At 40.1% G+C, this 23,018-nt stretch overlaps 2 protein-coding genes and 2 long non-coding RNA genes across 6 annotated transcripts in view; 2 read left to right on the top strand and 2 right to left on the bottom strand.

Moving 5' to 3' along the window:
* cables2b (Cdk5 and Abl enzyme substrate 2b) overlaps positions 1-4,067 on the bottom strand; it is a 46,738-nt gene extending 42,671 nt beyond the window's left edge. Inside the window, exon 1 of one of the 2 annotated variants that reach the window (XM_080295277.1) lies at positions 3,355-4,067. In XM_080295277.1, coding sequence (XP_080151403.1) covers positions 3,355-3,962 — 608 coding nt within the window. In that variant the 5' untranslated portion in view covers positions 3,963-4,067. The remainder of the gene's footprint in view (positions 1-3,354) is intronic. The other variant, XM_026153813.2, reaches the window with a different exon arrangement.
* Positions 3,450-5,185, top strand: LOC145423110 (uncharacterized). The gene is made up of 2 exons (XR_013904219.1): positions 3,450-3,588; positions 4,521-5,185. It is a non-coding gene; the product is annotated as an uncharacterized LOC145423110 (long non-coding RNA).
* Positions 5,186-8,066: 2,881 nt separating this feature from the next.
* Positions 8,067-22,233, bottom strand: ccm2l (CCM2 like scaffold protein). Of its 2 annotated transcripts, none has more exons than XM_026155068.2 (11): positions 22,030-22,233; positions 19,071-19,238; positions 18,886-18,969; positions 18,565-18,748; positions 17,302-17,921; positions 14,612-14,741; positions 14,263-14,326; positions 11,242-11,398; positions 10,691-10,829; positions 8,751-8,898; positions 8,067-8,627 (listed from the first exon to the last, which is right to left on the bottom strand). In XM_026155068.2, the coding sequence occupies exons 1-11, from the start codon at positions 22,057-22,059 to the stop codon at positions 8,492-8,494; spliced, it is 1,860 nt and encodes a 619-aa protein (XP_026010853.2). In that variant the 5' UTR covers positions 22,060-22,233; the 3' UTR covers positions 8,067-8,491. The 2 variants fall into 2 exon arrangements, with proteins under 2 accessions (XP_026010853.2, XP_026010854.2); XM_026155069.2 differs by having other exon boundaries at positions 8,067-8,624.
* LOC145422791 (uncharacterized) lies at positions 12,204-13,412 on the top strand. The gene is made up of 3 exons (XR_013904047.1): positions 12,204-12,344; positions 12,547-12,633; positions 13,333-13,412. It is a non-coding gene; the product is annotated as an uncharacterized LOC145422791 (long non-coding RNA).
* Positions 22,234-23,018: the final 785 nt, after the last annotated feature.

Here is a 23,018-nt window from a genome sequence, read left to right as displayed (position 1 = left end):
ATAGAGTAAAATTTGCCAACACATGAAGAAAATTGTTGGTAATTATGCTTTAGCGCGTTACACAATGCAGGTCCTCTTGAAGCTAACCACGACTCTCTTCATTCTTTTCAAGTAGTAGATCAACTTAAAACATGCATGAGGAAAGTGCACTTATTTGGTTTCATTTTATGTCAATGAAACCAAATAATAAACTTATTGAGAAATAAACTTTCTCAATGCAAGTAATTTATCTTCTACAGTTTGTTCACCTATGGTGTACCACAAGGTTCAATCTTAGGTCATATTTGATTCACGCACTCTTAATACACGATTTAATTTTAAGGACATAGTTTTGTACTTTGTATAGATTCATTTTGTTTTTGTTGTTCTTTTAAAAATGTACTTTAAGAAGTTTATTGTGCAGTAAAAATAAGGGCAAAGTTTAGGCTATTTTTATTTGGCCTGTTTTCCAAAAAATAATTATTCAGATACATTATACATAGGTGTGGGTTTTGATTATTGATTAAAATCGATTCTAGCTTGGATAACGTGATATCGATTCATTAAAATCTTGAATCGATTTTTAAATATACATTTATTTTGCCCTCAGGTTAAACCTCACAAAATTTCAACAACCACCAAACAGCTAAAACAGTAAATGAGAGCAGGAACACGGATTCTGCACAAAGACGTAAACACAAAGCGCGGACCCGCCGACGCATCAAATCATTGAGATGTCGCCTTTCTCACCCGACGGCACGGACACGGTCGGGGCTGAAAGCTGACAGCTCGCTGATTCTGATCCATCGGCGGGTCCGTGCCTTGTGTTTACGTAATTTTTGCGCTGATTCTGAAGCTGCAGGTTTTACTTCTCTCCAATATGAATTCCCTCTGATTTTTGCTGTTTTGCTTCCAGCATGATAAAAATCACACTTCATGCAAAGCGCGCTGTCTCTGTGTGTGTGTACTTCAAGGACAGTTTCCCGTCTAAAAATCTGTTTTCTGCATTATTCGCTTGCTTATTACGCGCAAGTCTACCGTTGTTTACAGCGCTGTCGGACGCTGTTTTTTCCTTTGCCTACGTCCGACAAGAAAGCCTCATTTCTGCCGTTCAATAGGCTACTGAACAAATTTAAACTTATGTAAATTATGCAAAACGCTCAGCTGTGTCTCTAATAAAACCTCTGTAACTCTTCTCTGCTTCACTTCAGCAGCATCAGGTAATGTTCATGAGGTGATTCATGGTTTTCTTTCGTTTTTGATCTACTGCAGAATATTTGTATAAAATCGCAGGCCAGGAAAATCACCTTCATGTTTTTCTGTTTTTATCCTCAGCTACTTTGACACAAAGACATCTGCTGTGATGCTCACACCTTGGATAAAGTCTCACAAGTGTCAGCTTTCTTTTTATAGACAAAAAATATGGAAATGTTGATGCGTTATCTGAATTATAATATTTCTGACTGTCTGAGGCAAAATTTTACCGATTTGAATAGAATCAAATCAAATCGTGGATCGAATCGATTCTAGAAATCAGTGAAGATACCCAGCCCTAATTATACAAGTACTCAAATTGTTAGCTTATAACCATCTAAATACATGTTACTGTAGTGTACATAACAATGTCATAATAAAATTATTCAACTAGACTCAAAACAAATCCCGTGCCAACATGTTCTTGTCAGTCTTAAAACTTATTGTCACTTTAAATAGCTACAGTATCATTATCATCATCACTTTGACCTTCAGAGAAATTTTATCCTTGAAGTTGAGGTCAGAGGTCAAATGTGACATGATGTTGTAAATCTTTATTTTCAACATTCAGAAAGTACTGTATAAACACCACAAGTGTAAGAATGATAGTTTCTAAGTTATAAAGCTTCCTGTCCATTTTCTGCCAGTTTAAGCTGATTTTGAAGACAAATATTAAAGGACTGCTGATATGGCCCCACTCTGCACCTCTACAAAGTTTTATCAGAATTCAATCAATACTTTTCGAGCCATGTTTACAGACTGAAAAACATACACACAAACCCTACCAAAAACATAACCTTCTCAAGGGAGAAAAAAAAACAGATAAGCCTGCCCATAAACCTGGTGAACAACACATAAACAACGACGATCTTGAGAATAAAAACAGTACTTTCACACTAAGACCTCGAGGTTTGATTATAACACCTTGAACAGGTTACTCTCACGACTTTGATTAGTTCAGAACGCAGCAGTGCAGCTTTTTCCTGGTTTTAGCAAACATCACATCACTCAAGTCTTGGCTTCCTGCACATTTTAGAATTGATTTTAAGATTTTGCCCTTCCCATTTAAACCACAGATCTGGGTCTAGGCCCAGGCTACACTGCAGTGCAACCCTTACAGCTCCAAAGTCCAGACTTAAATCTAAAGGTGACCCTGCTTTTTTTCATCAGGACCCTTTGGCTTTTAACTAACTGCCCGGGGAGATAAGGGTCAAGAAGTCAGGAACCTTCTTTAAATCGCTTCTTAAAACACATTTTGTTTATAGGTCTTTTTTAGGTATAGGTTTTATTTTATAGGTTATCAACTTTCAATTTGTTTTGTTTATTATCTGTGTTGCAGGCTCTTGGGTACCCTAACTGGGATGTCTGCATGAGAGTGAGTCAAGAGTTTGCTACACCTATGTTGGAATAGTTAAAAAGACAAAACCTCACACTGTTACTCCGGTAACTAACTGAAACTAAATTAGACAGAAACCAAAAATAGGAAACAAAATAAGAACAAAAGCTCGTTTTTAAATGCCAGCCGTTTCCCACGCAATGCAACCTAGTTAAAGACATAAACAACACTGTCACCACATGTCTTGTTTCTTCTAGGAAAGGATATTACGCCACTAAATGAAAAAATGCAAGCGTGAGTCTGATGTCATTAAATGCTGGTGGTATTGGGTTTTCAGTAGTTTGCGTCCCAAATTCAACTGCTATGAGTCCTGTACTACACAAGCTCTTGCTCTGAGTTCACGGTTACCTCCAGGCAGCAACACTAACCGTGAATTTGTTGCATCGTGACCGCTGACACGTCCTAAAACGTCCTTAAATGTCTGAGGAGTGAGTGGACCGGAGCAAAAGTAGCTGAACTCACACATCAACTCTGGGATCACCAGCTCACATTCAGCATGAAATGTCGGTGCTTCAGTTTGTGAACAAGAAAGACTGTTTCGAGTCAAAGTCAAACTAAACTACTCCGGCTACAGTCTACCTGCCGAGCTGGTCTCCCTGTTAACTTTCAGGTGTTGTTTAAAGGGGAATACCGACGACAAACATGCAAATTCAAGCTTGAAAGCCAGGCTCAGATGGCACCGCTCACCCGATTAGAGAACAGAAACGCCGCCGTATATATCTCACCTTTGTCGCGGCTCTGAGGACACCGAGTTACAGCTTTGAACCGACAGCAAAGTGGACGACTTCCGCGGTCCCACCGGCGACGGCAGCAGGCTGGTGTTGGAAGGGGACGCCGAGAGCAGGTTACTGTTCCCGGAGGAAGGAAACGAGCCTCTGCGACACTCCAGCAACACCTCGGTGCTCCCCACATCGTTGAAGTCCGTGTCCGACGGCAGGACGAGAATCGGCGGCACGGTGGTGAGTCCCGTTCTCGGTGCCGCGGAATGAGTGACTGTCCCGCTGCTTACGGAAGCTGGTACATTAGAGAATGTCCCGTAGCTACTACTGTTGCCGGTATCCGGACACAAACCGGCTGCAGCCCCCGCCGCAGAGCTGGAGTCTGCTCCCTCCGAGTCGTTGTGTTTGTGGTGGCGGGTTCCTTGATTTTCAGCGGAATTACTCTGGACTGGCCGGCCGTCCAGGGAGATGTTACTGAGAAACAAAAGAGCCGCTTGTCTCCGTCGAGAGTTCTCACGGTTCCTCCGGCTATGTTCTCTGTTAGCATGCGGTTTTTTGCCACTAACGGTGGCGGTAGTGACAGCGGTGTGCTGGCTGCAGGCAGCCGCCGCCATCGTCTCTGTCTCGGCCCCACTGAGGAAGTCAACTGAAGGATCAGCTAGAAACCTGCTACTGTCAAATCCCTTTTACCCGGCGCCAGACCGCTTTACGCCCTCCTGTGCTCTCATTGGTCCAGCTGGGGGAATACGTAATGACGTTTTGAGGCACGCTGTAAACAACAACATACTGTTGGTTAATAATGTGACTGTACTGACCATAAAAGGCTTGATGTACAACTGCAAAACAACAATAATAACAATAGAAATGGCATTTTTTAGAGACATTAGCTCTACATGCTGGGTTAAAAAAGTTCCAAAAGTAATTACATTACTTCTTAAGGTTTGTTTGCAATGATCAAATCTTTATTTGAGACTAATTAATCTACATTAATTAATTGTAAATTCTGCTTTGTTCATGTTAAATAACCTATAAAATAAAAAATACATCCGTAACCCTTGTTACAATCCAAAGAAACCCAACAAATATTTGTACAATTAAAAGCAGGATGTTGTTTTAATTTCCTGAGTTTAATATCTCCCCTCTCTTTTTTGTCCTTGCTCCTTTTCTTTTAGGTAACATCACTATTTCCTGCACTATCTATGTAATTCTTCTACACATCACCGCACAGTATGAGGGCTGCTGAGGCACTAACTGAGCTGTCATTGCAGCGTTGCCTGACTGCAGCTTTGATTGGCTGTTGGCACTTTGTTATGAAACCTCAGTGGATTTTCTTTGCACTGATCCCTGCAGTGACACCACCACTGGGCTAAGTGAACTTGGTCGGTGTGGCAGGACAACCACACTGTGAAGCATGACTGGTACCCTGCTAAATATAACCTGTAGGGCACAGGACACTGTAATCCTCACAGGCTTGGAGTTTGTCATCGTACACTAACCCTCCTGATCCCCTACATCTGCAGAGCAACCGATGAACTGCAACCGACCTTCCAGCTGAGTTAGAACAATAACAGGATGGAGATCCAAAGCTGATGTCATTTTAACTCAGCTCCATTTCACTGGAAATTCTTGTTGCAATTGCATGATATCATGTTATGTACAAAAACAATTATCCGAAACTCTAAAGCTTCACATTAGGGCTTGTAACAAAGACCAAAATATGCTGTAAGTTTATTTATGATAGGGCGTGTAATGTGTGCCACGAGTGCTTCAGTTGGTCTTGGAATTGATTCTCTTTGCATTCTTAGGACTAATGGAAATAAAACAATGTAAAAGTCGAGATGCTGGTGGTGAGTTTTGTGTAATATGTTCAAAATCTTCCTTAGGTCTTCAGCTGGGTTGAGATATGATTACAATGAAGGTCTTAGCAGACAATTCACATCCTTTTCTTTCTTGTCAACCATTCTGTGATGGCTCATTCCATATAGATCGAGACACTGTTATCCTGGAATGGACCACATCAGGACAGAGATCTTTCATCATAAAGGTGAACAGTTTTGCATTGATTTACAGAGTACCTTCCTTCTAAGGGACAAGTGGCTCAAAATTATACAGCACAACTCCTGCAGCAGCAAACTAGAGCCACCAGATCACCTTCCTGCATTTTTAAAGTAAAATCTAAAATAAATATCAACCCTTTTAAGCTACATTTTATTTTCATCCATACAGCAATTTAAGATAAATTATTATTATTATAACATTTGTTCAGTGAAGATCTAACAGAATTGTAGCTGTATATACGTTTGGTCTTTTTAAGCCATTCATAAACAACTGCAGATCATCAGTTTCAACAAGTACACAAAATACAACATATTCAGATGTGTCACCAATTTGCAGAGGTCTGAAAGAAGACATAAACTGTCACCATCAGATGCTTAGAGGTAACCCAGATTTTCAGCTACCCGCATGGACAAGCCAAATGTTCTCTGGAGAAAGATTTTATGGTCAGATGAGACAAATATGGAAATATTTGGCCACAATGACACGAGGGATGTTTAGAGGAGTCAGGGTGAGACTTTCAAACCTCAGAACACTCTACCAGATGTCAGCTGTTTAGCCGCCAATGTCACTGATGCGCTGCACAGAAAGGATGAAATAATAAAAAAGCATGACAACGTCCTCCAAAATATGCAACTTCACCTCCGATTAGTTAGTTAGACAGTGAAAACATGGACACTGTTGGGTGTTGTAACAGGACAATGATCCCTGACACACATCAAAACTGTATGGATAAAGCAGGCTATCATTAAGCTCGCAAATCCCAGAATTCAGCCCTATTTTAAATTTCCAAATTTTAAAATCCACCAAACCAACCAATTTAAATAAAGTCTGTCAGGAAGAGTGTTTAAATATAAAGCTGGAATTATTCCAGAATCTTGTTGATGGCTACTAAAAGCATCTGGTGGAGGGAATTTAACCAAAGTGTGTCCGTAAATGTGTGGATGACATAAAAGTAACTTTGAAATCTAACTTTAATGTTGATATTTCTTCACACAGTACACACGTATTTTGGAAATAAAGTTCAGCAGTTGTTTCTAAAGCCTGTCTTGATAGCTTGATAGTTTTTTTTAATAATGCAATATCATCAAAGTGGCACATATTTAGTTTAAATAAGACAAACAGATAAAACAGCTGTTTCAAAAACTAATAATAAATTGGGCCTTTAAATTAATAATTTAACACGAAATCCTTTTTTTAAGCCAATTTAGCAAATTTGGTTTCTAACAAAAACTTAAACACATCTTTTGGATTTGAGGGACTCATCTATAGTTAGGAAAACACGAACCCAGGATTACCCAGTGTTTTTCATATGACACTGGAAGAGGGATTTTGTGTGTGTGTGTGTGTGTGTGTGTGTGTGTGTGTGTGTGTGTGTGTGTGTGTGTGTGTGTGTGTGTGTGTGTGTGTGTGCGTGCATGCATAGAAAGAAAGATGACATTATGATATGTTATTAAACGTTACCACATGGATGATTCCAGAGATTACAGAGCTGTAATCTGATGATGAGGATTGAGTTTATACACACACACACACACACACACACACACACACACACACACACACACACACACACACACACACACACACACACACACACACTTTACTTTGCCTTGCATTTATTTCCTACAGGCTTAGCTCAACATAAATTATCTTCATTTCTCATAATAGAACTGAACATTATCTAATTGCTTCTCCTGGTATCATCCTCACATGCCAAATTAAGTTTCAAGACACAAAAACTGTAATCTCGACCTCTGACTTTAGATGTGGGTCAAGAAGTAACTGGAAAATGAAGAAGGAGCTTGGAAAAGCTTACATGAACAGAAAAGAAAGCCTTTCATTATTTGTCAGTCTTGTCAAGTGTGAAGAATCTTAGTCACAAGGTATTTTGTGGGGTTTTCTATATTAAATGGAAAACTGTAAACATCTCCTTTCTCCTCTCTGCTTCTAGAACACCCAGTACTCTCCATGAATTCATATTTTTAAAGCACTTTTCTGCAGAGCCGTTCGCAGCGCCTTTCTTCCATTTGTTCATTCTCAAGAGATTAAAACCAGCCTTTTGGCTAACGATGATGCGTTTAGAGGACTGTGTATCGCTTCTGATGAAAATAAAGTTACAAATAAATGCAGGCAGCTTTGTTCTCTTACATAATGAGACTAAGTGACTCGGGTGAGGCTCATGGGTGTACTGACTCTCTTGGGCTCTGATGCTAAGTGAGGCTGGCATAGAGGGCTGGAGGGGAGGGAAGCAGTGTACCATGGGAAGGTCATGATGCTGCTGCCATGATAATAGGTCAATGCACCGTTGGGACGGAGACAAATCTATCTGTTTCTATTTGAGATCCAGTGATGTAAATCAAGTTTTTTCTTTTTGAATCCTGCCATGCCTCCCTGTGGTGACATGTGGATATTACACTCCCATCGGAAAATAATACTACAGTGTCTTTGTGTAAAGAATGGTGACTGATATGATTGAATGCTAAATATCACATTTTTAAAAAGGAAAAATGATATTTTTTCAATGTTTTGTTTCCATTTTGATTTTCCATCTAAACTTTCACAGGACAACACAGCTCAAATTATGTTTCATTACTTTTATGTTTTATTTAGGCATTTCCTGTCAAGTTATTGAACGTGTAAAAATAAAAACACACAACGCATATGCTCACACCTTTAATCTCTGTGATTATGTCGTAATATAATGTACTTGTACTTGTACTTGACTCTTTTATTGAAATATGTGTCACTTGTGCTTCAAATGAAAATTTCAAAATCAGACAGTGGCTACGTGCATTGTTTTGCAAGGAAGCACACTCCATTGGTTGAAAACACATTAGTGCCAAACATAATTTAAAGGAAAAATAATAATAAAATAATTAATTGTTGAGTTTCTTATTCTGAATTAAGGATTTCAGTTAACAAACTGTGCAGAGCTTGAATTTCAATCGAAAACATAAAATAAAAGAAGGCAGGTACTGTCAGACTATTTATATTTATAGTCTGTGGATGTTTCGAGCTTGCTATGAGGCAGTAGGGCGGAGTCACAGTTGAAAGACTGTCTAAATTCCTTCGGTTTGTCGCTCCATCAGAGGTAGTAGTCTTCCTCCTCAATGTCATCGTGCGTGTCCTGGAAACCCAGTGCTTCGATGTCATGGGTGATGTCAGTGATACGTCGGTTGAATTCCTGAGATCCTGAGGCTAGAGAGCAATTATCATACCTGCTGGGAAAAACAGAAAACAAACAGAAAAGGTCTGAAAAACTCACATTTATGTTTTGACTGTAATTCTATATGATAAAAGCATGTGTTGAGATCATATCAGTCTGCACTACCACATCTACATACCCTCTCACGGCGGTGGCAGACATGTTGCTCATGCTGCGTTTGATACGTCCAAAGCTGTCGGTTAAAATCCCACCCTCCCGAATCCCAATGCTTTCCAGGAAACTCTCAAATGCGCCGACATCCTTGTCTGGGATAAATGGACGCATCCCTGGAACACGAAGGACAAACAATCAAATGACGGACTCTGAGGAAACACAATAGGCCTATACCAACTACACAATATTGCAAAATACAGCAGTTTTTTTTAACGTAGTGTGCTGGCAAATTACTATTTTTTAAAATGTTACAAATTTTCTGATTTCTTTGATTTTTACAGAGCAAAGGCAGCTAAACGATGGCTGGAATCTGTCTTTGGGCTACAAACCTGAGGACATTAGAATTCAGGGTTTTTGTAATGTTTCAGCAGTAAATTGTTACTTTGTTCCCAAAACATTCTCTAACAATTACATAACAATCTTCAAAAACATTATAAAAGGGTTTCATGATAACCTTTTTCACATGCTTTTTAATTACAATCCTGCAAATTTATGTCATTCTTATTTATTTAGTTATTTTAATGTTCTCACAGTTTTATTGTGGTTTTATAAGTTGGTTACTCTTTATCAGGCTCCTGGGACCTTTGGACAAAACACAGGGCAGATGGTGCTTGTCCCGTCTCTAATTTACAATCACCAATTAAAATTCAAAAAATGCTTTTGGGAGAAAGTTGGAGCACCTGGAAAGAAACAAGTTTTACCCTTGAACCTTTAGTACTAACCACAGTGCCACTGTGCAGTATTGCATGTCAGAATCTTGGCTTAGCTTAAGTTTAAGCTGATGTTTCCTTGCTACACTGACTGTCAGCACCACACCCTGTATTGCACCAGCCCAACGTAGTGCATTATTGTAATCTTCCCCACAGAACTGCAAACTAAACAGTAAAAGAAAAGAACTAACCAGTGTAAGAAGTAAAAGTAATAAGTTGTCAATTTAAAAAAAAAAAAAAATTAGAACAGACAGACAGATGGCATCCCATATGGCTTAAGAATACTTTGTTATACAGAGTGGAGTTCATGGTTGATTCAATGACTGCAAAAAGAAAAGCCCAGGTCATCACCCCTCCACCACCGTGCTGGACAGCTGGCGTGAGCTTTTTACACCCACAGCAACAGATTTTCATATTAAAAGTAATCTTTATATTTAAATATATTACTGTGTATAAAAATGTTTGTAACTCCTGAAGAGTAAATGCAAAACTTTTGTTTGACCTCCTGAATTAAAGCTGAAAGGCTGCACTTCAATCAGTTGTTTAGTCAAAATTAAAGTCTGTCCAACAAATTACGGACCTCACTGTAACTATATTATATTTTACTCTTCTTTGCATGTTTTAATGGATGTAGAAGAGCAGAGTTCATATCAGGATTTTCTGAATTTACTATTTTTTATGTAAAAATGTATCAAATGCACAAGTAAATGATCTTTTAGATGTTGTCTTAAATTCATAAACTCTCGCAATTAATTCATATTATTAATAGTTAATAACTATGTATTAATATTAAACACAGTAGAGTTCAATAGAAACAGCTTTTCTACGTTATTTAAAATGCAGGCGTGACGACTCCTCAGCCAGTTTTCTTCTTCAGCCACCACTAAATCTTTCATAATGATGATTATACAGCACGCTGAGGATTAACAGGGTGTGTGGAGGAAAACATCATACTATCCTCCTTTCTCTCTCACTCACAAACAGGAAGCTGTGGTTTACGCAGACTGCAGTAAACACACACCAAGAGTACTCACACATGCACACACACACATGAGTATACAGACTCTGCTTCCCCTGCAACACTACCACAAACATAGTATGGATAGTAGGTTGTGGTATGCCACAGGGTTTCAGTAAGTTAATGAGCTCTCTCTCTCTCTCTCTGTCTGTTCCACTCTATCTGTACATCTCTCACCCAGCAGCAGGAACTTGCGGTTGTCTCCATACAGTTGCAGCAACTCAGAGCAGAAGTAGTCAATGTTTGATCCCAGTCTGTATTCTCTCAGCAACACCGCAAACTTCTGCAGCTCCACTGGAGCCAGCTTGTTACGCAGCTACACACACACATAAAAGGAGACTAAGATGATGATGCAAACAAGCAGGTAACATTTCTTGTTCATTGAATTTTCCCATTTGTGGCAATAATGCAGTGTAATCACAACCTCTTCTAAGTACTTTGTTAATAATTTTACATCTAGTTTCATTGCTCTAAAAATGATCTGTTTACACACACTGTCCTGTCTGCAGCACATCCGTGTGTGAACAGGAGAATCTGTTTGACTTGTGCAAACACAATTATTTTATTGCAATGTTCAGACTTCTCATTCAAAAGTTTTATTAGTTTATATAGTGTCGTGTGGCATAATGCAAACCAAATTCAAAATGTACAAATCGATTCCACTATGAAGAGCCAGTTTCACGTGCTGTGGGTGAGACTGCTGAACAGCAGTCACTACAAACACTCACAGTGATCATGTACTCCTGCATGAGCAGCAGGCCAGGGTTACTGTCTCCTGCATCACTGACTGATGCCAGACTACGATGGGAGTCCTGCAGAGAGATGGATGAACTCTCGCTGTATGTCTCGCTGTAGTAGAGATCGAAGGCATCTTGGGAACCATCACTGAAAGACAGAAGAAGAGCGAGCGAGCGAGAGAGGGAGAGGATTACTGATAAACAATAATCACATCACAGCAGCTACTGATAAGCTGCCAATTGTTCACTGAGTTGATGCGATGCTTCTGTGCCAGTTATAGTTCACATCAAAGCATCTAATAACCATTCTTCCATAGTAGCTATTTATAAAACTTAGTGTCTATAAAGCATCATTCTTGCGGGATTCTAGCTCATTAATTAATGTAGTTATCTGGGCTTTTAATGGAGTTGACAGTAAAATTTATTTTCATGTTAGACATTGTAAACCAACACAGTACCATTCAACATTACAAGGCTTATAACTGGTAGTTGACATAGCAAAGAGTCCTCAAGACAATGAACCCCAAATACTGTCCCCATTGCATCCATCCATGCAGGTTTCACATACAGTACTTAATCTACAAAGAATAAAGTGCTATAAGAATGCATGCTGGATGAAGAGAGTTTAAATATAAATACTAAAATACAATTTCTTTCATATTTAAACTATTTAAACCAATTATTATCTTCATCACTTATCCAGTTCAGGGTCACAGGAACGATGGCGTCCACCTCAGCCATCACAGGCCGACAGCTGGGGTCCACCCTGGGCAGCAGGGGCGGAGCGTGGGGGTGGCTTACTGGGCTTAAGCCCGGGTTGTTTTGTCAGAAGCCCGGGGTATTTTGGAGTGCAATTTTTTTCATAGTTAGATGCCTGGCTGACAACTGTATAAAACAAAAAGTACACACAATATTCGAAGCACATAGTGCACACTGTGGGAATTTACGACTGTGCGTGAATCCCCCCCTGATATTGGTATGATCCAAGCTCAGGCACTAAGCGACTGAGCGAGGGGGCGGGGCAGCTGCTGCCCGTCAGTGCGCTGTTGGAGAGACGGAGCCAGCCATACTAAGGAGAGCTTAAGTTTGACCAGGTACCAAAGCAAATCATTCGTACCGTACAAATAATGTAAATATGACGGTGCATCACGAAAGATTGATATCAAACTGATCACTTGACCAATATTACGTTACTTGCTCTTCAAGTGAATCAACAAATGGCGAAATGAAAAGCCGAACAAATGCTATTTTTTTTTAGAGATTCTTAGCTTACGTGTGTTTATTTCATATTTTCAGTTCTTACCCTCCCCGACTAAATCGGTTTCAGTTATGTACTGAAATATAAGAATGGACATTAGAGGGTTCTTTCAAAGAAAAACTCAGGTAAATGTTATTTTATATATTATGCTTTGTATGTTGTTCAGTATATTTCTATGCAAAACAAGAGGGATTTCAGTACACAGCAGGATATTCACATTTGTAACCAGATATTTACACTTTAGGGAGAAAACATAAAACATTTTTACTGCACAACATCAATTTAGAGTAAATTTTTGTTTTAGATAAATATTGAAATATCTTTTGAATTAGTTAAATGTCACAATAAAGAGAGACAGAGCTTTCTGTTTTTTATCACTTTCATCAAATTTAGGAGTACATGTACACTAAGTTTATTGTTAATTAATAAGAAAACTCCAGACGATTCCATTCTGAGCTGAAGAAGCTTCTGATAGGTTAGTAGAGTCCATGTGAGTAAACAGGTGGCACAGCTGTGGATGCATATAAGGCAAAACACAGAGCCTGTTTCTGTGACATGGGAAAATCAAGAGATGTCAACCAAAACACCAGGAAAAGAACTGTGGAGCTCCATAAGTGTGGCTCAGTTTTGAATACAATTTGGTGCCATTTGCAATTAAGAAATACAGACGATTTCTCTCTTTACTCTTAAAGTTAACAAATATGTTTTTTATATTTATCAATCTAAAAAAATAAACATTTAGTCTGATTTGATGTTACAATTAAAAAGTGTTTGTGTTTTTATCTGAAGAGTTTGTAAATATCTGTATATTTGATGATTGTCAGCACAAAGAGGGAGAGAGGAACAGAGAGGGAGATGGAGAATGAGGACAGAACAGAGATGAACAAGAGCAGGTGAGACACATGTTAGTCAAATGGTTGTTTACCAAAAGTATCACCGTATCATAGGTACTCATGTATCTCGTACCTAGTGTTTCTTTTTAGGTTTGTTATTTTTCAAATTCTATATTTATTAAGTTATGCAGGCTTGTTTGCACAACAAGGCTAAATAATTATATAAACCTTTCTCAATCTAAATATTGTACTTTGGTAAAATTAAAAAATAAATGTAGAGCAGGTCTATGATGATTTTTAGTGCTACTATCATCTAGTTCTGATTCTGGTTCTGTCTTGGTTAAGTCCCAAGTAGTCCTGATTTTGAACTGTTGTAGTCCTGTTTTAATTCTGGATCAGTTCTTGGTCTGGTTGAATTGGGGTTTAGTCCTCGTGTCTTGATACAGGCCTGATTTTGTTCTGCCTTGCTGCTTAATTAAAAAACTAGTTTAAGGTGTTCTGCACATGTGATATATATTTTTCCCTATATGAAGTCATTCTTTTTTGAACAAAACTCAAAACAGAGCCAATTAATCTTTCAGTCATTTCTACCCCCCCCCCCCCCCCCCCCCAAGGGAAAAAAAAATCCCACATGCATACTATCCTTTTGGGCTAAGCCCCGGGTGTTTCAAATGTCTGGCTCCGCCTCTGCTGGGCAGGTCATCAGTCTGTCATCGTTCGGTTTGTATTCAGGACATCAGAATAAAACCTCTCATAAAAAACAGACCTACTGTCCTGAAAACCTGTGATAATCCCGACTAAAAACGTCAACTGCAGGAATGTGAATATTTTACCTGGTAAAAGTAGTTTTTAAAAACTTTTTGACTTTGTGAGGTTAAATGACTCTGTCTCACAGAAGCGGTGGTGCAGCATGTTACTTACTATGAGCTGCAGCAGCTAAACTCTGGATCATAACTGTAAGACATGTCCGTCAGACAGCTGTCACCTGTGCAGAGACACAGAAGCATTTAATAAGCTTTCTACTATTCACCTGCCCAAGACAGTAGTTAGCCTTTAAATCTCCACAGAGGCTGCAGTGTTTATCAATAAATTCAAAAAATAACCAAAAGACAAATGGAAATAAAACAGTACAAATTATGTTTTGCTCAAATCCTGAAAACGGTGATTAAATTCATAATGGTTCATCCTCTGGGGAGGAAGAAAATTAGCAAATTTATGGGGAGATGGGTACATATACAGTTCTGGAGATTTATATAGCAGCATTACTTACTCCCTTGCAGCCAATAGCGGTCCGGCATGGTGTAGTGAAAGCCCGCCCTGTCAACACATTCGATGGTCTGGTGGCCGTAAATGATCTGGAACATCTGACAAATGAGGGAACAGTACTCCTCTGCAGCATCCTGCACGCACATTCAAACACACAGAGGCCGCTGTCAGGCTGAATTAGCAGACACATCGATCAAACACATCATCTTTTAAACCTTGAGTTACCCTTCGATCACTTTTGCGCACAGCAAATTCCAGTTTCAGTGCAGCAGTCACATAAGTAAGTGTGTTCAAAGGCACACAAGTGTCAGGATATAAACCAGCAACCACTGAAAGCAGAAACAGGAGTCCACTGATGTGATGAAACACGGCTGGAGGCTGTTAGCGTCATTTGAGCCAGTTAAACAATGACACCCTGCTGCTGCTGAGGCAAAACAAATTATTACTCGGGAGAAGAGGTTAACAGTGACAGAGGAACCCTGTCACCGCACACACACATGCAATGACAAAGCAATTCTGCTGTAAGTGTGATGTAATGATCCAGGTTATGTAAGACTGCAGAGTCTCACTATCACTGTTTGTGTGTGTGCCGATGAATGTGTATCATCATCAGTGTCGCCCTACTTTCCACTGTTTCAGCATGTGAGGCAAATGATTGGAGACCCCTAATTAAACAATGCTTTGCATTTCATTTGCTTTTCATTTTATTTCCTGTCAGAGCTTCTTTTTTTTGCCTCCCATGCTAGGCTAACATGTTTTGGCTTGTTGGTTTTATTAGCGTCATAATAAAACCAGCCATATAAATATACACACACACTGGCAGGGTTGGCTTGAGCATGGGGGAGCGGGCATTAAATTTCATACATTCTTATGATTTTTTTCTATTAATTGAGGTTCTCTGCAATTTTGTTTCACTAAATTATTATAGCTTCTTATGACATTCCTTTCATGATTTACTCCTTCATCGTCTTTTGTGTTTGCCTGGGTCAGGCCCTCATAGCCGGAGTTAAAGGAATGATGATTCTCCCGGGCTGCTTTTGTGTCTTTTATTTGGGGAAGATGTGGTTTGGGATGACTTGTAAGAATCATGTTCATCTCAGGTGTCTGACCCGAGGTGGACTGAAAACAAGAAGAGCAGGCAAACTAAACTCAAAGCACTAAACTCAAAAAGCACAGTGGCCCACAGCTTTCAGAAAGAAGATTATTCAGTGGGCATTTTGGGTATTTGACCACAGCTGAGGGTCCATCATAAAGGCAAGTGAAACAAAATGCCAGAATTTTACTGTCTCAAACTAGATTATGGTAAATTAATTGGTTCTTATACAGCACGTTTGTACTCTGAGCACTCAAATGCACATTACACAACTTCTACATTCACACCAGCACTTTCTCCTACGTGCTTCCTATCACACTCCGATGGATGACTGACTGGGATCAAACCACCAACCTTCTGGTTAGTAGGTGACCTGCTCTACCACCTGAGCTACAGGCACCATGAAGCTATACATTTTTGATAGGTATATCAACAACATATCACCAAGTATCCTTGACAACTCATGTTGTATTTCACCTAAACCTTTTTCCCCTGCACAACTTTGGGTAGTAGTCTATCTCCAACTCAGCTGGCAGTACAGGCAAAATGAATGAAACCAGATGAGGTGAGCAGAAGAAAACAGGGAAAAATAATGTGCTTTTTATTTATTTAAATTTTTGTATGTATTTATTCATTTTGTATGCATTTTTTTAATGTTTTTTGTTTCATTGTATTTACCTTTAAACTGGTTGAGATGGCCTTCAGCAAGATCACAAGCTAGCTAATCTGGAGGTTAGCTGTAGCAGCAATCATAAACTCATCTTTTTGTTTTATGACCTGAAATCGTTGTTCAATTAAAATTCACCATCAGTGGCAGAGACCCAGCAGCAGAGAGACCCACTCATCTGTTATCGTTTTAATAAGAGTGAAATTTACATAAATTAATTCACTCTCCACTGGAAATATTTCTAATTATTATTATTATTATTATTATTATTATTATTATTATTATTATTATTACTGACAGTGGATTTTTTTTAAAGTGTGTATTCTTTTTCTAACGGGTCACAGTGTGATTGTGAGAAAAGCTCATTGAGCTCCCCTCAGGTATGAATCATTGCTTCTCCACTCTGCTGCAAGTGCAACAGATAAATGGAGAGAAGAGGTCCTGACAGGTGTTCAAAGGAAGAGACAGTCAAGACAACAACAGGTGTGGGTGTGTGCATGTGCGCACTTGTGTATTTTAAAGTTTTAAATGTGATATTATTCTTGTGAAATATGAAAATGCGCTGGCTGGTTCGTTTTATTCAGTTATTTTAGAGCTGTAAGAGAGCTCTCTTTTTAGAGCGGTTCTGTGTGCGTGTGCGTTGACATTTATGTATGCTACGTCTAATTATTGATGAAAGACCCTGATAATCAAATGAACTTGGCCAGGTCCCACCAAACAGGTGTCCAGGTGTCTGTAATTTGATGATCTAGTCATGGAGGGACTTTAACTTGCACATTAACTCGCAGACAGCCAGGAGACGCATGCCCCAGCCTTGTAAGTCAAACACAGATTACAAAAAAATCACAAAATGAGGTCCCCAAGCACAACTTCTGAAAGCTGTAATTTAAATTAAGTCAAGTATTTCTCATTTTTTGAAGCGCGTCTGACCCACCCTGTTCTCCACAGCCAGGATGACCAGGTTGCAGTAGGCGTCGGGGCAGGGCGTAGGCTCCAGTGGGTTGTGGTTTCTCCTCTCCCAGCTGCCGTAGCTCTTCCCCCTTTCCCAGCTCCCCGTGCACGCTTGCCTCCGTTCCCAGCTCCCTCCACCAGTCCCTCCCCTTCTCTCCCAGCTCCCTCCTCCACCACCACCTCCACCCCCTCCTCCGTGCCTCCTCTCCCAGCTCCCACCACCACCTCCACCTACTCCGACGCCCCAGTTCCCGCTCATGGGTCTTGCCCTGCGGTTCTCCCAGCTCCCTCCTGTTTTACATGTTGGCTGCCTCCTCTCCCAGCTCCCTCCGACTCTCTTCCTCTCTAAACTCCCTCCACCTCCCTTCTCCCCACTTCCTCCACCACCCCCTCCTCGCTCCACATTCTGATTTTTATCATGGTTACTCCTGGACAGTGATGGCCTCCAGTCAACTCCACAGATGGTGTGTCGCCTCTCCATCGTACCCCCGGCAGGTCGGGGGTCAGCATTGCAGCTCATGGTCTGACGTCGCCCGTCGATGCCAGTTGGCTTTTTCCTGTCCAGGCTGTCATCCCCAGCAACCACAGTGTCCACATTTAGACCTACACAAAACATATAGATCACAAAATCTGACATTTTCAGCATCTCCTCTGTTTTCACAGGACTTTCTTTAGATTATAGTATGAGACATATCAGCATTTTGAACTTGCAGTAAGGACATGAGGGGCAAAATGTGTTTTTGTAATCCTGAATTATTTGAGAGGGGAAAGAAAAAAGAGGAGAAAGTTTGTCCAGTGGGGACAAAAAAAAAATGCAGATAGCCAAATATTTTCATTATGAGATTCTCTAACACACTGTATAAATAAAAAACGAGAAAACAAACTTTTCAGTTCAATTGTATTTTATTTATACAGTACCAACTCAAAACAACAGTCGCCTCAAGGCACTTTATATTATAAGACCCTACAATAATACATAAAGAGAAAAACCCAACAATCATAAGACCCCCTATGATCAAGCACTCTGGCGACACTGGGAAGGAAAAACTCCCTTTTAACAGGAAGAAACCTCCGGCAGAACCAGGCTCAGGGAGGGGCAAACAAAGTCTGTATTCCAGTATGTGATGATAATTCCCCAAATGCTTTAATGCCAAGTGTTTTGTTTAATTTAACTAAAAACTGAAAGCATCATTTAAAAAGTTTTATTGTTGTTCCTCTGTCATTCAGTAACCACCTTCGGTCTCACCTGTCTTGAGGACCAGGAGGTGCAGTGCATCATCTCTCAGGTAGGAGGCAGCAGCGATCTCATGTGTGGGGATTCTCATCAGCAGCTTCTCGTTGTCTCTCCAGGTGAGCAGCAGACAGCGAGCAGACAGGCTCAGGATACAGTCCTGGTCCACGCTGGTCTTCAGCGGCAGCACCTTCAGCTGCTACTGACAAACACACAGGAACACGTGGTTGTAGATTATTCACGAACGAGTCAGACGACAGTGTCATTGTCTCATCACAGTTTAACTCAGGTACTTTAACTCGCGGATCACCTTGACAGTATCCAATGTTTACTAACCCTGGCTGTGTCCAGTAGCTGTAGCAGCTCATCTCGACTGGAGGGGTTCAGTGAAACTGAGACCCATGTCAGGTGACCAAGGAACTATGAGCAGAGATCAAAAGAAAAGCAACTTGTCATGGCGTATTCAAGTATATATTTTTTTTCTTGTATTTTACGCTCTCCTGGCCTATTCATGGCCCTACCTTGACCTCCTTCTCCACATAGTCAAAGATGAGTCTCTCGGGGTGTATGAGGTAGTCGGGTGGGTAGAGGGGGACGGTGTGCAGCGGGCGGCGATAAATGTTTCCTCGATCAACTTGTCTACGACCAGATTTGGACCAGACCAGTCGCTTAATGGGAGAGACAAAAGCCTAAAGGAGAGGAAAACAAGGATGCTAAATATTGAAGAGTCCCTCGACAGCCATTGAGTGCAGAGGATATTCTAATACTTGTACTAGAAGGTCAAACCTGCCACTTAACAAACACCTGCTTGATTGATTGGTCCAATATTTTCTTCATGTCAAGTTTCCAGATGATGAAACTTGATTTGTGAGTTTGGTGATTTCCAGCCTTTTCTTGTAGCACCACCATTGTGATTCTTGCTGAAATGTCTCAACAAGTTTTAGATGGATTGCCATGATATTTGGTAAGCATGTTGATGTTTCCTGGATCTTTACAGAGCAGCAAAAAGGTCAACATATTATATAGCTCAATACTTCACGAAGAGATACGAAATCTGAGGCTTTTGTGAGAGTTTTAGGTCTTATTTTTACGTCTACAAATGCACAAAAGCAAATGTTAGCGTGTTAGAATGAGATAAACAAAAAAGATCTCAGTTCACAACATAGGTCATCTCAGGGCACTTCATTCTCTATTAGCTACCACGTGGCATCAACAGGGAGAAAACCTCCAGAAAAAGCAAGCTCACTAATTCTTGTCAGCTTCCTCGATCTATTGGAGTGCTTCCATCCTTTTTTATAGTCTCTCAGTATTAGCATTTAGCTCAAGGTGAAGTGCAGCTGCCTTGTATTACTAACAAGACTTTATCTTGTGTCTCATTTTGTGGTCCTTATGCATCAAACGCAGATGTTTTCTGTACGTTTATGTTTAGAGCAACGGATTCAGAGTTTATTGGCCAATATTTATGATTACGAGAGGATAGATCGTGTTTATTTAATGACCGTTCTTCTAGCATCATCCACAAGGATCTGTACAACGTAAGCTACATCCCAGTTTCTGTGTATTTAGAGTTAGCTCTAACTTTAAGTTTTTGATGTGAATTAGATTAAAAATGCTAAAATTATGGTAAAGGTACTTTTCTTCGTTGATGGTGATTTAGACCTAATGGCAATTAAAAAGAGCTGAATCATCAACAAAGTGTTTATTTAGTGAGAAAATGAGTGTTGTGATTCTAATTACCAGAGCACAGTTCAGTGACTGATAGTGTCTTGAGTTTGAATTTGAGCTGCAGCCACTGAGAAGGTTAATTTGTGTGTAAATGCATGCCTCGGTATAATTGCGTGTGTGTTTATGCGTGTGTGTTACCGCACTATGTGCCTTGGGCTGTTCCAGCAGTGATTGACAGGTGAGCAGTGATCTCTGACAGCTCATCGCTGAGACTCACTGACAACACAGCGCACACTGTTAGACACCCACTGACACACACACACACAAACACACATTAACTGTAGCTAGAAGGCATAAGGAGAGTGGACAATACAACACATACACACACTGAACAGAGAGAGGACATTAGCTTGTCTTAGAGTCAGAAACCTGTCTTGTCTCTCTCTGTGAATTATAACAAGCGCAGATCTCTGTGTAGGCAGATTTCTGATGAACATCTCTTTTGTCAGCTGAATTTAACAAGAAAGACAGAGGATGCTTATAATGAGTTTTGTTCTTTTTCTGGTTCTGTGTCTTTGAGGAGACAAAAAGAAGGGAAATAATTGGATTTGTAATGAATGTGTTCAATCTAACAACCTGCCTGGGTCACAGCAGGGATTAATTTCCCACCTAGCTTTAGAAACTTTTTGATTTCACGTAGTATTTTTCCAAACTTTCATTTTAAATAAACATATTTTTCTCTCTCTAATGTCTTATTTCAGGCTTTAGTAAACTTTGTAATGAGAACATGTTTTTAAAAAATGATTCCAGCCAAATCAAGAACTTTTGGCTTTCATGTCACAGTCAGATGGCCCCATTACACCAAATTGGTTTAGAGAAACATCATTACTGAGTGGTTGTAGTATGGATATACGAGCTAGGGATGAATGCAACAGATGGTAGAATAGAAGAAGAAGGAGACTATCCTCACAAGAGAATTCAAATAGCATCTGTATATTTCTATGAGGTTGGATCATGGCTTTTGCCTTGTGTCAGGCCCACACAATCAGGGGGGCGTGTAGAGGAGGGGCATGGGGTGGTATGTTTTGATTGGCTCAAAACATACCACATTGTTTACCGTCTAATGTGCCAAAAGCGGCTCAGATTATCCCCAGATGTGTTTGCCATCTGGGCATAGGTCATTGATGAGGTGTCAAACATTTAGGCCTTTAGGGGGAACTCCTCTGGGCTTTCCATATGTTAGCAGACTAACTGGTTTTGAATTGCAAATTCTATTTGCAAAAAATTAATTAAAAGAAGGAAGGAAGGCCCAGCACCTTTCCTTGGTTTAGTGTCAGTGACGTACGGATTAACTGCTGTGCTGGCCAAGATACTGACAACCCAGCAGCCAAACCTAGCACCACAATCATGGATCAAGGATATCTTTACAATCAGCAAGGGCCAACTGGTTACACGGTCAGCAGAAATCACACAACAAAAAAGGTTCCTTGTCTTTTATCACTTCTTTTTCATCTTTAGGAGGACATAAGCTTGATAAGCCTGATAAGTGAAGATAGTTTGCTGTTGATCGATGGCAGACAAAGTCAAACTCAGCCGACTCGTGTCTGTAACTCATTTGAAATCAGCTGACTTTAAGCTTGTGCTTGTGAAGATGCCTAATTAAAGGGATACTTGAAAGGACCTTTGGTTTGCATAAACATAAACGTCAGTGGCTTTTGAAAATATGTGACAAAATGAGTTTAAGTCATCAACATCCAAATGACACAAAAACAATGAAAAGACAAAAACTGAAATGTGGAAGAGGCGCTACAATACCTTCTTGGATTTCTTTGGTTCATAGTCCATAGTCGTTCCGTCTTTCTCTGTGCTGATCCTGTGGTGGGTCAGTCCTGGTCCAGGTCACACTCTTCCTGAATTTATTTTTTGCTTCACTTTGCCTTTTTTGTCATTGCTTCTTTCTTTCCGTTGGTTTTTCCATTATTCCTTAAGTGTCTCTGCCTCTGAGTTATTTTAGCTTCTGATACAGCTGCTTCATTCCTGTTCTTTCTCTTTCTACACTGATTGTTCTTTTGAGACTTCTCCTGGGACCACACACACACACACACACACACACACAGGAGAGGCGAACAGGAAGCAGAGGAAGCCCACTTCCTGTCCGAGAGGAAACTCCACCAGGGACTGATAACATCCATTCTTTCAGTGCTCACACACACACACACACACACACACACACACACACACACACACACACACACACACACACACACACACGCACACACACACACACACACAATTTACCAAATTCTCATAACTATTAGTTCAACCTCCACAACACTCAGTCATTTGTGCACATCATAGTAGCAATGTCTCCTCTCTCTGAACAAACTGCAAATGATTTTGGACATGAATCAGTTGCTTCCATACATTTCCCTGCTGCTTTCTGACATTTCCATTTGCTTATGTCATGTCAGTCAAAAGTAATCATACCTATAGATGCTGAATAGTCGTTCCCAATAAAACTAATAGTCATACATCCATTGCTTGAGTCATCACACACAAAATTGTTGAACTAGTTATCACATGCCAAATATTGGCCATCTGTCAAGCAAATCCTATACCTTTCTGTATCATTGTTCTTGGAAATGTCTCCGAAATTGAACAATTGATCTCAGGTGAATTACAGCTGTCACTTATGAGGAGGCGTGTGAAAGTTTAGTTGTAACCAATGACAAACAACTTGTTCACTGTCAATTATGGATGAATCCTGTGAATCCCCAATTGGCAAGCATATATAAACTGCGCAG

This window comes from Astatotilapia calliptera, chromosome 20, assembly GCF_964374335.1.
Source record: "Astatotilapia calliptera chromosome 20, fAstCal68.1, whole genome shotgun sequence".
Taxonomy (NCBI): domain Eukaryota; kingdom Metazoa; phylum Chordata; class Actinopteri; order Cichliformes; family Cichlidae; genus Astatotilapia; species Astatotilapia calliptera.
The sequence above is the reverse complement of the archived record's forward strand: the minus strand, read 5'-3'. Positions and strand labels throughout refer to the sequence as shown.

Excerpts from the sequence above, each read along its gene's own strand:
- ccm2l (XM_026155068.2), bottom strand. The coding sequence starts at position 22,059 with ATGGACTATGAACCAAAGAAATCCAAGAAG. Across the intron at positions 18,970-19,070 it reads ATGTGGAGAAGGAGGTCAAG|TTCCTTGGTCACCTGACATG; the intron begins GTAGGGCCATGA and ends CTCTGCTCATAG. Across the intron at positions 8,899-10,690 it reads CCGCAAGTTCCTGCTGCTGG|GGATGCGTCCATTTATCCCA; the intron begins GTGAGAGATGTA and ends TTCGTGTTCCAG.